The 14781-nt window shown below is 39.7% G+C and overlaps 1 protein-coding gene across 1 annotated transcript; it reads left to right on the forward strand.

Moving 5' to 3' along the window:
• Nucleotides 1-3911: 3911 nt before the first annotated feature.
• Nucleotides 3912-13090, forward strand: LOC121715584 (histidine triad nucleotide-binding protein 1-like). Its single transcript, XM_042101462.1, has 5 exons — nucleotides 3912-4064; nucleotides 10087-10224; nucleotides 12467-12571; nucleotides 12665-12737; nucleotides 12875-13090. The coding sequence occupies exons 1-5, from the start codon at nucleotides 3999-4001 to the stop codon at nucleotides 12964-12966; spliced, it is 474 nt and encodes a 157-aa protein (XP_041957396.1). The 5' UTR covers nucleotides 3912-3998; the 3' UTR covers nucleotides 12967-13090.
• Nucleotides 13091-14781: the final 1691 nt, after the last annotated feature.

The raw sequence follows: 14781 nt of genomic DNA on the forward strand, positions 1-14781 counted from the left end.
TCTGAAGGTGTCTGCAATATATGGCATTGTAATTTAATCTCCATCCATGTGCGGTCTCTTACCATTAAAGACGTTAAATTAAAATATAGGCTAGCCTACTACGGGACGTAGATCTGAGCATAGGCCTACCCTACGCTCATGAACGCAGCATGACTGCACTTCACCACCACACCACTATACTGTGCAAAAGTTCCACTTGCGCTTAGGCTATTTAATTGTATAGCCTTGTTAGGCTATGTGCGAGGTGTGCCAACTTTTTTTATGAGAGAGTCCCCCTTAAAGACAAAAAGATAATTTGAGCACTGTCTTATGTTATGCTTTGAGATGAACCATGCTTTGTGAATACTGTGGCACAACATTCATGTGCAACCAATGTAGACTAGCCTACACAATAAAATCAAGTAAATCCAGCGGGGTATTTTTTAGTGCCTCCAATCATTTTCATCATTCATTTGAATTAGTCATTGAGTCATTGTTGCTGATGCAAAGTAGACCATCTATTACCGAACATGAAGAAAGTAAAAAGATATCATCATGAGTCATTAAGGGAAAGTTCTTTGAACATGAGTTACTTTAAAACTAACTTTTATCTTTATAACTAAAGTTTATCTGGGTAATAGTCTACTTGCCAACAAGGTGAACCCAATGCCCCAAACAAACTATTTACAAATATGCATTCTGTACATGACAACCAGATCGAGGCCCCACCAGACGCAAAGACCAAACCCGAGAGGCTGAATGGTTGAATGGCAGGTCAACCTGCAAGATGTTAAGCCAACTAAGGGAGACATGAATTCAGACAGGACATTAGACAGGAAAGTCAGGTTAGGGTGGAGAACTACCCCCAACCTGCCCTGCAGCAGTCATTGTGAGCCAGTAAATCGGTCAGGTTAGATCAGCATCACCAGGCCCAAAGGGCAGAGCTGGACATTGATTCCTCAGATTAGTCAAGTATTTTGATCTCGGTTATAAATGTGTTGTGTGTGTTTAATGGCATAAGCATGAAGCATTTCTTCTCCCACTGCTGTGTATGGACACACACACACACACATACACACAACACAAATGTGAAAGCTACTTCCAATTTCAGAGAAGGTGCCTCTCAGATTACTGTCAAGACAAAGCCTATGGAATGTCACGATCAACCCACCAGTCAGTTGTCTAGATCAAAACACATCAGTACACACAAAAGATAATGTAGAAATGAGAAGAATTCAAAGAAGTTCAACTTCCTCATGTTAGGTCAGTCTGTTGCCTGAATCAGGGACATGGCACATTGGGAGTAAAACAAGCACATAATGTATTTGAAAATGGACTCCCAAGAGCAGAAAGGTTCTTTCTACTTCTTGTAGATTCTGACCTGTTTCTTCTAAACCCCCTTTAAGAGAAACAAAAGTTATTTATTCCGTGTCCGAAAGAGTGTTTCATTGACATCACATAGCAATAATAATAAAATAGTACAGAACATTGTATTTGTCATGCCGGTCTACCACTTTGAGTTGGCCGTGACCAGGCAAAACATTTAACAATATGCAGGGAATGTGGTGGGCAGACAAATGACTCCAAGACAAAGGATTATAATCTTAGTGGAGAACTGGTACAATTGTAACAGCGGTACAAATATAACAGTGTTTTATTCTCAAGATATGGTGTAGCTATGGAAACGTAAATAGACACATATAATGTAATTATGTATAATCTTACAGCCATCCAAATATGAATGGTCTACTTTAAATACGACCAGAGATATTAAGCAAAAAGGTGCAAAATTCAAGCAATTCATCGCATTTTTTTTTATTTTTAAATGCAACTGTTTGTTTAAGTTTGCTTCGTGAAATTTGAGCGTGTGGACTTCATGAATGTAACAGTGCTACAATCTGTGTTACAATCTTTCTTGGTCTCTCAACTCCTCCTGTCTGGTGAAGCGCCTTCACTTTCTACGAACCCTGAAGAAAGCACACCTATGTCCTAGGATTAACAGACTTCTACCGTTGTACCATTGAGAGCATACTCACTAACTGCATCTCTGTATGGTACGGCAACTGCAACGCTGCTGATCGCAAGGCACTACAAGAGTAGTGAAATCTGCCCAAAGGACTATTGGCTCCAAACTCCCCTCCATCTTACCCTGGAAATCCAGAGTTCTCGCGAGAGCACAATGGAATTGTCTCTGCAAGGCACTCTGGCAATGAGCAATGATACGTTACTTTTACCCCTTGCATCCCGGGGAACCAATCAAATTGGCGTATCTGATATAGGCGGGCCAGACGCAAGCTAAACTGATGACGACAGCGCTGCAACGGTGGAGGTCAGTAAACATTGGTCGTAGTGTTATCCAATTCCGTTTAAGTCCGGAATCATTCAGAGTAAACATTGGTCTAATGTTATCCAATTGCATGCAGTGAGATTTTCAAATGCATGCTTGGTGCCACCCCTCAAGTTGGGCCATTACATTGTTCGTGGCCAGACCCTTAATCTTTCTAGATTACCAGGGTCTGGATTTTCCAGGCTACCTCCATCCACGACACAGATCATAAATGCTGAAAAAACAAAGCCAAATCCATTGTCAAGGATGCCACCCACCCAAACCATGGTCTTTTCAGTCTACTCCCAGGCGATACAGGAGCCTCATCTCCTGTCTAGCATTCACACTTTAGCTGTTACTAGTTTACCTGTTTACATTGACTGTATTGCGCTGTTTACCTGTTTACATTTACTCCTACACTGTCTCATATACATATATATATATATATATATATATATATATATATATATGTATTCCATAGCCTGCCCATAAACCTGTGCAATATACTATACATATATTAGTTATATAAAATGCCTATTTATACTCAACATACTCTATCTCTCATACTATATCTCTGTAGACATGTCATCTGGAAAACCTGTATTTATCCAACTATACACTTTACATTATTAATCCCTATTATACAACCATACTCTACCTGCACTTGGTATTTAACCAAACTTAGTGACAAAACACATAGGCCTACCTGGCTGAGCTGTTATGTAGCCTAGGCCTATATTTAAACTTATGTATTCATTTTCTATATGTTTTCCCTTTTTTGTACTGTACTTGTTTTAATGATATCTTCAATGTGTCGGAGATGTTTTGTCCATCTGTCTGTGTCTGGTGAGCCAAAGACAAAAGTCCACTATTGGGCTAGCTATACATTTATTTATTTTATTCTATTCTAATCCTCGATGCGTAGTGTAGGCCTATGGATGGAGAATGCTTTTCAAGTAGCCTATATTTAGGATTCAGATAACTGTAGCAGAATTGGCCCCCAGCTCATTTGAGTTTGAGACCCCTGGTATACACAATAGGCCTACTCACTGGACCACCTTGCTTAATGTCTTTGCACCTTGCTTATTATGTCAGAGGATTCTTATGATTTAAACTGGCATAGCTTAGCCTACATAGGCAGTGTTGCAGAACTGTTTGGATTTACATACAAGTTGGTTAAATATTGCAAACGACTCCTCTATATTACATTTTATCATGTCTGCTTGCGGACCACCAGTGGTCCCCGGACCACACTTTGAGAAACCATACAGGTCTAAATAATAGCTTACATGTTGTAAACAAACATCCTTCTGTGAGCTTTGTGGAGTGAGAGAGGATGTAGTAGATCATGTTCTTTTAAGGTGCTTAGCCTATTATTCTCCTCTATTCTAAAAGCCTTCTCTTTAGACACCTTATTAGGTGAGCCTAGATCAGGAAACATAACTAGTGCTGATAGGCCTAACATTTATCAAAGAAACAAAATTAGCAAATAGGATTTAATTTGTTGTTTTGTGTTGTTTTCCTTTTTGTTTATTTTTTCTTTGAAATGACATCCAATTGATTGCACCTCAGTCCAGTAGATGGCGGTAATACACTTTGCCTGTAAAACTGACATAAAACCTGACAGAAGAAGAAGCTGAAGAGATAAGTTGAACTTCAACGTTGCCTACCTTTGGACTGATCCGTTTTGAAGATGTTACGAGGCATTGGATTTCTGACAGTGAATACAATACGGTCTAACGGCGCACTTTCTACCCAGGTAAGCTATGTGCAGATATGGGTTAGAAACATTTTAAATGGGGCTGTTGATATGATATTAGCATTCATTTACGTCGATTGGTAGATGTTACCTGAGGGGTATTCTTTCACACACAAACATACGGGTATGTGTGGGCGTTTGAGGGCGTTTTGGGAGGTAACTAGCCTGGCCGTTTGCCATCCCCTTGGTACGCTTCGCTTCCACAAGGAGTCGTGGAGGAAGATGAAAATCGAGCGGAAGTACGTAGGAAGGCAAGGCCAGGCTAGGAGGTAACAGCAAAGATCCCGGACAGACAGGCTACAGTCTGCCTGACCTGACTCGCGGGAGATATCGCGGAATTTTGTTTGCAATAAACACAGCAGAACTTTCATTCTTACTCATTAAAATGAGCATGATGACTGACGAAATACATTTTTATGATGTAGTTTAATTAAACCACTGTTGTCATACGGTTAACGGGCCTGCATTGTAGCACATAAATTCAATATCAATGTTTCCTCTATATGTGTGTCTATCTATTTGGCCAACAGCAGAAAATAACAGAATATCCAAACGTTTTCAGTAGGCTATCCTACCATGCAGAAATCACATATAAGAAGATCCCTTCGATTTATGTTCATTTTCGCATAATTATTCCAACATAATTGGAAGCAGCATCCCAGATAGCACATTCATTTTGGCCCAAAACTGGCGTGGCATTTTGGCAGAGTTTTGGAGGGATGTACGGCCCATATATGGCCTAAATTAGGCAAGCCAGAATCAAAACAAAAGGAGGCCAAAACTCACCCAAAACCAATTGTGGGCTTCCAAAATATGGCCATAACCATCCCAAAGAGAGCCCAAAATTCCCAAAATCCTGCCAAAAAGTAGCCAAAACTGACCCAAAGTGAGACCATAAGTATGCCAAATGATGGCATCTACATCGAAACTTTATTTAATTTTGCATTTTTCAATATGTGTACATTAGTTTTATACATTAATTGCTATGTCCTAGTGCAGGGGTTCCCAAACTTTTCCACAACAAGGCCCCCCAAATACCACTAGGTTCTGGCCAAGGACCCCCTTGATGTGTTATTAAACCTATCGACAATACTACGGCAAATGTAAAAATACATTAACCTAATCCTACAGTAATAATTATTTTAGCCACAAGCATTTCGCGATGGAGCATACAGTGTGTAAAAATTGCATTTGGGGCTTCCTGCTATATGAGAGCTATCACTCTACTATTATTCCTAGTCATTATCATGGAAAATATAATGTTCAGATATGCAACAAATTATTATAATGCTATTTATAAGGTAGGTATATTTTAATTTTTTCAAATGTATTTATTTATTGCTTTTATTTTTCCTTCCAACTTGCTAAGGCCCCCCTGGCACCCCCTCGCGGCCCCCACTTTGAAAACCACTGTCCTAGTGCACTAGGCTCATACTGTATTAGCCTATATGTCAATAGATATTTTTACAAAAAAAAAAACACAAAGATTAAATGCATTTCATTGTGATTTGTATTTATTAAGTCATATCAGTATACTTATTACTGTAAACGGGTCAACTGTTGGCAGAGCAAACAGAATTTCTTCTCACAGCATCTGAAATGGACAACATACACACAAAGACAAAAGAAACACAATTACTAAATCTACTCTTTAAATAGCCTTGGAAATTGTTTAGTGAAGTTTAATTCAGATGCAGTCATTGAGTGTAGGGTAAAAATGAGGCTGTATTAGGCCTACAGTGATTGAAACTTACCCATTACTATTGCCTTAAAGCAACACCAAAGAGTTTTTTGTACCTTAAAATAATGTTTCCAAAATTGTTTCCGTGGTTCATCAACTCGTAACAGGATGAACGGCACTTCTGCATTCGCTTTGCGGCCCTCTATCGGCTATAACCGCACTATGTAAGTTTGCCAGATCGGGTAGCGGGTTTGTAGTTCGATGGAATGAGACAAAAGAAACTACAAATTTGACTTGCATGATGCTAGCTATATTAGGGCAAAATGAGGCTTTATTGCCATGATAAAAACTCATTTATACTGCTTGCTGCAGCTCCACTGAATGTCTTATGCACTGAAAACAGAACAGAAAAAAGGGAAATAATTGGATGTGCAATATTGGATGTGTTCAGTGATTTAAGTTTGCCTGTGTTTCACAGGTTTGCCTTTAGATTAACAAGCTAACGTTAAATAGCTACTTAGTCAGTAGGCTACGTTACACCTACTGTAATAAAAAGACGTGTCGTCGATAAATAACGTTTGCATAGTGGGCTGTTACAAAGCTATTCACCAAAACGAAGCTATAGTCTTATCTGTTATAGAGCTATGTACAAACACGACTATATTTGTATACAATTCAGACGTGTATTTGAAGACAGGAAAATGTTCTTACCGTCTGTGATAGTGCTGGAGTTAGTGAAGTACTAGACGTCTCTTCTAGAGAAAATTCCCGGTCTTTGATCAGTCTTCTGGCAAACCACAAGGACGCCAAAACGCACCTGCATACGTCAGTAAACCGTCCCGCTATTTGCCCATTCATCTGGTTAACCAGACATATGCCATAACTAGTTATCTACTGCTGGCGCCTTTTTATCTATTATGGTAAACCACAATCTTGCCACAGTTCAGCCGAAAGCATTTACTTTGCCGCTTCTATGCCAAAACAAACCCAAAAATACCAAACGTATGCCAGACTTCAGCCAAAATGTGTGCTATCTGGGATGAGACTCCCGTCAAAATCATCATGAGGACATTCCTCCCAAATGGCCTTTGAACTGACGTCATGAGGGCGTGTTTCAGCTCGTGGAAGGCAACTGCAAGATCTGTCTGCAGGCTAAGACTCCCGCGATATTTTAAGGTCATGTGACATGGTGTCACGGTGGTAAGTCCCTCCCCGGCTGACAGAAGTCGGACAGAATTTCTAATCAGTAAGCATTGCGTCCATCCCAGTATGCATTGTGTTCAACCCAGCATGCATCACATCAAGTCAGATCTGCACAGATCTGCCTCAAGTCGAACAAGCCTAACCTGTTGGAGGTGCAAACAAACGCTGCATTGACATTCACACAAACATACTGGTTTTTGGGAGGTAACAGAGAATGTCTAATAAGGGGAGAACTGCCACTCTCGGAAAACTTCCGGTTTCTGAACTGGTTGAAGTTCCTCCTGTGGTTCCACGTGAGGGCGCTCGTCCACGAGTGCAGAATGCATGGAGGTCTATGGAGCTGTACCCCTCAAAATCCACTTTTCTCGGGTTATAATTTTTTTTCAAGTAATTTGAATATTGTATTCGAAAGGGGAGGTGAAGAAAATACACTTGGTTGAGTATTATATTTTTTAAAGTCACTTAATTGTTCTAAAAAGCCTTTCAAACGTGTCAATGACGTCATTTATTAGCATAATGCTAGCGTGTTATGGGCAACAACGACCCATAAGTACTCGTTCATTTCAATTTTGACCTATAACCCATGTTGAAGTTATACAAACTACAATCAAATCTGAGATTTGTCAACGACAATCAGGTGAAAGAGACAAATTTAGCTGTCTAGCTCCATTGACTCCCATTCATTCTGCACTCATGGTGATCGCCCCCAGTGGAACTCTGGTGGAACTGCAACCTAAATTCGGTACAATGGGACTTAATACGGAGTGGCCAGGCTCTCCGTAGACGGGCTCTGGAGGTAACCAGGTACGCCATGCTGTTGGAGGTGCAAACAAACGCTGCATTGCCATTGAGATCACATAGTAAGGAGCTGGCCTAAGGGTTATAAACGTATTTTCTCGTGTTTAGTTGTAAAAAGAAGGCACAGTTTTTATATCCATATGCATGTTCACTTCTGGCCAGGGCTTTGAACCGGTTCAAGGAACGAAAACAAAAACCGGGAACTTTTTGTATTTTACAGGGAACAGGAACGAAACCGGAAACGTTATTATTTTTTATGTTCTGGAACAGGAACACTTATTTAAAAATAATGGTAACCGGTTAATACCGGTTTTATTTCGTTCCTCAAAGTTTTCGTTGCCTAAAAAAAAAAGTAATTATTTTCCTGCGCACGTTACCATGACGGCTGAGGTTCACTTCCTGTGTGACATCACATCAGACATTCGCTGACTGTATGGAGAAAGAGCGGTGGATTACAAAGTCTCCACTCCACATCTTAAATAAGGGCTAAATTACGATCCATCGTTAATTAAAACGCTCATTCCAAACACAATAACAATAGCTATATTTGTCGACTCCACGTTAATGATGGACTAGCGAACATTTGGCTAAATGGCGCCAACACCTCTGTTTGCCTAATGCACAGATGGCTTGTTACGGTATGAGTAGGCCCAGAGCCATATAAAGGTACCTTTATATGGCTCTGAGTAGGCCTACTGGATGGCCTTTCCCCCCGACAGTTGGAATTTGTTGTAAATTATATAATAATTTAATTATTATTATTTAATAATGGTTGTAATGTTATTACATTTGGTTTAAGCTGGATGAGAAAGATGTGACATAATTCTATAGCATTAAACAGCTGACAGGAACGAAATGAACCGTTCCGGGAACAGTATTTTTTTGTTCTAACCGGTTCGGGAAAGTCAATTTATTGGTGGAACACATAACCGGAAACGTTATAATTCCGTTTCTGTTTGGAACGAACCGATTGGAAAAAAAAAATCGTTTCAAAGCCCTGCTTCTGGCTCCTTGGCTATCAATTTGGTAGCCAGGGCTTTTTGCCGTCTTACACTAAACATATCGGAGGTGTCAAATGTTGAGTTACTCCAGTCTAGATTTTTTGACATTAATCACTCCTATAATGACTCCTATTGCTATTGTCTATCCCATAGACTGTATATAACTATAGTTCTATATATACAGTCTATGGTCTATCCTAAGTAAAATGCCTGTTTTGAAGTTAACTGATGGTTACCAAAAATCCGATTGTTTGCACCTCCAAATGGGCGGTGATGTAGGCTACGTCTGTGATGCGAGTTTGTGTGAAAGAATTGAGATCACATAGCTGGGTTAAAAGTATTTTCCTGTGTTTAGTTGTATTTGAAGGCACAGTTTTTATAGCCATCCATGCGTCCAGATAGCAAAATCAGATTGGCAGGTAGTGGACCGCTGGTGGAACAGTATGTCGCCGATGGCGTGCCACTTGTGGACCACCATCTCTTTAAATTTAAAGGTGCTCTAAGCGGATCACTTCTGTTGACTTTCAGACAAAACAGAGAGCTAGTTCGCTACTTCCTCCCCCTCCCTCCCATGCTGCTCCCGTGCAATTGAAACTCTCCTAAACGCGCATCCCGTCTGTGATTTGCTGGAACAGTTTGTTATGTTTTTATGGGCTAGGTTTAGCCAGGGTGTTTTTGTTGCCGTTTTTATTGTTGCGTTTTTTTTTTTTTTTTTTACAGTATATTCAGGACACAGACAGCTAGCGGTTGGTTAGGCGATGATTGCAGTAAGTGACATAAAATGTTTAGCCTAAAAATCGTGTGGCATCGCTTAGAGCACCTTTAACTTGTCATGAATATTAAGAAAAGTTAATAAAATGATATTGGAGTATAACTGAACAAATAAAAAAGATTTTAGACCAATAGTGGCAAAATATTGGGCAATTTGTCTGCAACCCGCCAGCGGTTCACCAGAGAACCGATGAGCAAAATGCTAGCGGACCGCCAGTTCTGCCCCCAGTGGGCCGACAGTGGTTTTCCGGGCGCCGTCATCTTGAAATCTCGCGTATCACGGGAAGTTGATTGACGAGAAAGAGCCGTGTTTCAATTCAAACTATGTCCTTGAGAGTTAATGAATGTTTATCAAATCCTTACTTTATTAAACATATCTATTTTATGGTGTTTTCAAAACTCGAGTCCTGTTTTCACCTCAAAAACGAACCCATCGTGAAACTGGATTATGGATTGCATCCTTAAGGTTCTTGTTAGGTTCTTGTTAATTGCCTCCACTATCACATGCCTCTACCATTAGGCTACATATGATGGTAGATGGATAACTTGGTGTTGCATTTTTTTCTAGAGAAGATTGTACAGCGGTGGAGATGAAGTGCGGTTGGCAGAGGATGCCCAGAAGAGTCTCAAAAGTCATGCTCCAACCATTTTCTCAAAAGTAATAGAGAGAAAAATTCCTGCTGATATCATATTTGAGGATGATGAGGTAAAACAGTCGTCAGTATTAATAGTAATACCCCCCCCCCCCCCAATTTGTTGAAGATGATTACAGTGTAGTGTAAGATGTAATTTGGCTGCATTTGTTTGGGGTCATTGTGTGTCTGTCAGATACAGTTTTACTGCATTGTCTCATTGTCTAATATTTGTTCCAGATGGGGTATTAATAGAACACATTGCTGTGTGCACCGGGGTACAAATAGCATACATTGATATTTGTACCAGACGGGGTACTAATAGGACACATTGCTGTGTGCACCGGGGTACAAATAGCATACATTGATATTTGTACCAGACGGGGTATTGCTGTGTGCACCGTGGTACGAATTAGGGGTGGGCGATATATATCGTCTGCGATTATATCGTGATTGTTGTTTTAACGATGTGCAAATTGACATTATCAAATATTTAAATTACTTATGGGGAAAAAACACTCGAAATCACGCATTGAAGACTCATACATTCCCAGGAGGTGTATGCGGGAGAAGCCTCTGGCTGTAGCAGAGCAAGTGTCATATGATCACTAGTGGGTCACACAACGTTGTCACGCGCACGCCTAACGGCTCGTGTCCATTTTTGCGGCAAAGCCCACCGCGCCGCACATAGCCCATTAATTTCCTATGGAGAGCAGCAAGGCGTGGTTTACGCTTCCGCAATGCACCTTGGGAAGGCGGCGCGGCCATTCGAACAGAGGCGGCGCGTCAAGAAGTTGGGCTCGGCTGAACTTTATGCAAATGAGAGCGGTTAACGCGAGGCGGTTAGCCAATGAAAGTACATCTTCGGTAAAAAAGTTCTGTCCTTTGCTCTAGTCTTCCGGTCTGGAACAATAGTCTGCCAGAAATATTTGTTCCACCTGATAATCGTGTAGGTTTTATGAAAATATATTAAGCTATATAGTGGCGAAGAAGTTAAGTTTAGAACATATTCGCCACTGCACCCTATCAAAAAGACCTTGTTGGCGACTTGAACCAAGACAGAATGTGCTTTGGAGGAACATGTCAGTGATATTTGTGGGTGTTTCAATAAAATATGTTAACAGTAGTAGGCTACCTCCACTTTAGTAGCCTACGTTAGCTGGCATTGTGTAATTACAAAAAATAAAACGTTACACCATACACTTTAGCCTATACACGCCCACAAGCGGCGATGGGAGAGAGGACTAGGCGCCTGCAAGCGTCTACGCGCCCCAATAATGGACACGAGCCGCAATGTTTATGTTGTGCTGCGAGAGTAGCCTACTTGGGATTTTATGCGGCTACTTCTGTTCAAGTAGCATTGATGAGACAGTCACGTTTTTTCCTACACGGTATTATATGAAGAGAAAACATAAGCCTTTGAGTATTTTAATAGTCAGTTGTAAACAAAGAACTATTCTCATGCAACTCTTTTGTAAATGGACTGAAGTTCACTCAGATCTACATCACATCTACATTTACCGATTATGCTAACTGTTAGCATCTCTACGGGATTTCTCATATACATTAGCCATAAGCTAACACATTAGTTTCTATTCTGTAACTTAGATAGATAGATAGATAGATAGATACTTTATTGATCCCCAGGGGAAATTCAAGTTGGAAATTCAACTTGGAATGCTAGACTACATGATTACTCTTAAACAAAACATTGAAGGAAATAACTGAGATGTACTCTGTTGGGCTGCTTAGTTTTACAGTGAATCCTATGTAAAGGTTTGAAAGGAACTTCAGCTTCAGACTTTTTCTTTAGAAACTGTTAGGCCTATTCATCTTCTCTAATGTAGCTGGCTAGACCATGTCATCGCCAGACAAATGGGGGCAGAATTGGAAATGTTACATAGAGTGACAATGCATTGGTTGATTTGGTTAAAAAGTCACAGGTTGGGTTATTGGTTATTATTGTAATGATGCTATTCATAAATAATGAGCTGTAAAGTAAACTCAGACTTAAACAAAAACAATTTTTTAAAGGATATCGACTAATTATCGTTATCATCAAAATCACAAAAAATATCGAGATATTATTTTTTTTGTCCATATCGCCCACCCCTAGTACGAATAGCATTCACTTCTAATTGCACCAGGGTACGAATAGCATACACTGCTAATTGTGCCAGGGGTGCAAATAGCCTCACCCTTTTTTTTTTTCCAAAATATTTTTCTGCTTTTTATAAATGAGGCCCCTGGTCTTTTGATACTGATGCAATCTGTGACTACATGCTTATTTTCCTAAATGGATGCTTGTCTTGATAGTGTTTAGCATTCCGAGACATAAATCCACAGGCCCCTGTGCATTTCTTGGTTATCCCCAAAAAAATCATTTCGAGGATCAGCGAAGCTGAAGATGATGATGCACCAGTATGTATATTACTTTTTTTTATTAATATAGTGCTCTCTGTTACCTGCTCTTATAATATTGAATATCCCTGTATCCACACAATCTAATTGCAGATTCTTGGCCACCTCTTAACTGTTGCTAAAAATGTGGCACATAAAGAAGGACTACAGGAAGGGTATAGACTGGGTAAGGTTCATATACAAGCACATATAGTGTTAACAGTTGGCTCATATATTGTTAATGTATGTATTGTATATTCTTTCATATTTAAGTAATAATAATATTTCTTATTTAAACATCTTTTTTCAAACCTATTTTAACAGTGATAAATGATGGAAAGAATGGTGCACAGTCTGTGTACCATCTTCATATTCACGTGCTTGGAGGGAGACAAATGAATTGGCCTCCAGGCTGACCTGGTTCTTTTGATATCATGTGACCTGATGACAAATTCACCTGTATTATGGAAATTAAGTGTTCATGCCGAAGAAAGCATAAAGGACAGCTGTGTAACTTTCAAATATAAAAATTTTTTCAAAGCCGTGTTTTGCATCAATTCAAACTATGTCCTTGAGAGTTAATGAATGTTTATCAAATCCTTACTTTATCTATTTTATTGTGTTTTCAAAACTGCACTGTTCATTCGGAAGGTAAGTGTTCTTAGTCTTAGTGTGAAATAGACTGAAAAATGGTCAAAGGTGGAAGTAAATAAGGCATATTTGGTCATTTTATGTTGATTAAGATTTCCATGTGCCTGCAATGCCAATCTGAATAAAAAACAAAATACAGATATCTCAGTGAATTAATATTAGTTCAAATAATATTAGCACATCATGATGATATCAAATATGTCTTTATCAAATGTGGCATACTTACTTAAGGGCCGGATAAACTGATTAGTTACTCATGGTGCATGGTGTCACGCACAGAACTGCAGTGTTTTCATATCTCCCAAGCAGTTTAAAGGATTTCATCAGGTCCCTTACCTTAAAGGAGTTCATCAGGTCCCTCACCACAGGTGTATTAATAAAGCACCTCTGCATTCGTAATCTAAGTGTTTGATTCCACACCTCATTAAGTTACGTTTTTGAATGTGAAAACTCTTTACATTCTGCTCTGAAAAGCATTTAGATGAGCAGAAATTTGAGCAAAGAACACGGTCTTGGGGGCATTTCTCCACATTGCTTTGACGAGCGCACCATCTAGTGGCCATGAAATACATCAACTGTTAGACCCGAAGTGGCTGAAACGAAGTGCAATGGAGTCATCTGGTGATCTTGAAATATTCATGGCTAGACGTAGGCTATTGTTTGTTTAGAAGCGCAAGGGCGAAGCTCCTGTAAATCCTTACCAATTATTAGTCTAATCCATCCACTTGATTGTATTTCTCTTTTTTACCTGCTCTTATAATATTATAATATTATCGGGCTCTTAAAATTCAGGCCAGAACCGGCTGTGTTTCCCCTACAATGTATTCATCAGCGGCGCAGCGCCGCTCCTGGAATTCAAGCACCACTGCAAAAAAAGTTGCCTAATTTAAAAAAAAAAATAGACGCAAGTGAACTTCAGGAACAGCTGCCGTTCGTTCAGGTTTCATGTCAACAAATAATAGTAGCCTAACGTTGAAGGCGCAGTCAGGGATTCCACAGGAGATCACACTTGTTTGTGTTTATGTTTAAGTTTATTATCAGACGCAATTTTGTGCAAAAAAACGTAGCCTACGTTATGTTAACCAAGGAACCAAATTAAATACGCCAGCGAGATAGCTCGCCCCTACCTTCAGTACCCTATTCCCAGATAAATCCACGCATTGTTTAGTTTTTGTTTGTGATACAGGCAATGCTTTCAAGCCCTGTGTTGCTAACATACCTAGGCTGTGAAACTAAGGTCTAGCTAGCCTATTGGTGGGTTTAATGGAATTTGAGTAATAGGATACGCAAGCATTACATCTGAGATAGTTTGTAATTCCTGTAGAGCTCACCAAAATTATAGATATGATACAAGACACTTATCTGCTATAATCCAAGATAGATTTTCTTCGAATTTTTGACCATTTATTTTACCAAATTACATGGGAAACATAATTCATTTCATCCACATATTCCTATGCACCATGCACAACAATGCTACTAAGTTAGTTTAAAACCGTGAGAATCAAGCCAGCGTCATGGGCTGTCACGGCATTAAAGTGACAGGCACTCAATTCGTCTTGCACAGCACCAATACAGTG

The sequence above is a fragment of the Alosa sapidissima genome, chromosome 8 (genome assembly GCF_018492685.1).
Source record: "Alosa sapidissima isolate fAloSap1 chromosome 8, fAloSap1.pri, whole genome shotgun sequence".
NCBI lineage: Eukaryota > Metazoa > Chordata > Actinopteri > Clupeiformes > Clupeidae > Alosa > Alosa sapidissima.

What these genes read in the sequence shown, in the direction of transcription:
- LOC121715584 (XM_042101462.1), top strand. Translation starts at nt 3,999, where the DNA reads ATGTTACGAGGCATTGGATTTCTGACAGTGAATACAATACGGTCTAAC. An exon ending in ACGGCGCACTTTCTACCCAG is followed by an intron (nt 4,065 to 10,086) that starts GTAAGCTATGTG and finishes ATTTTTTTCTAG; the next exon opens with AGAAGATTGTACAGCGGTGG. An exon ending in CTGAAGATGATGATGCACCA is followed by an intron (nt 12,572 to 12,664) that starts GTATGTATATTA and finishes ATCTAATTGCAG; the next exon opens with ATTCTTGGCCACCTCTTAAC.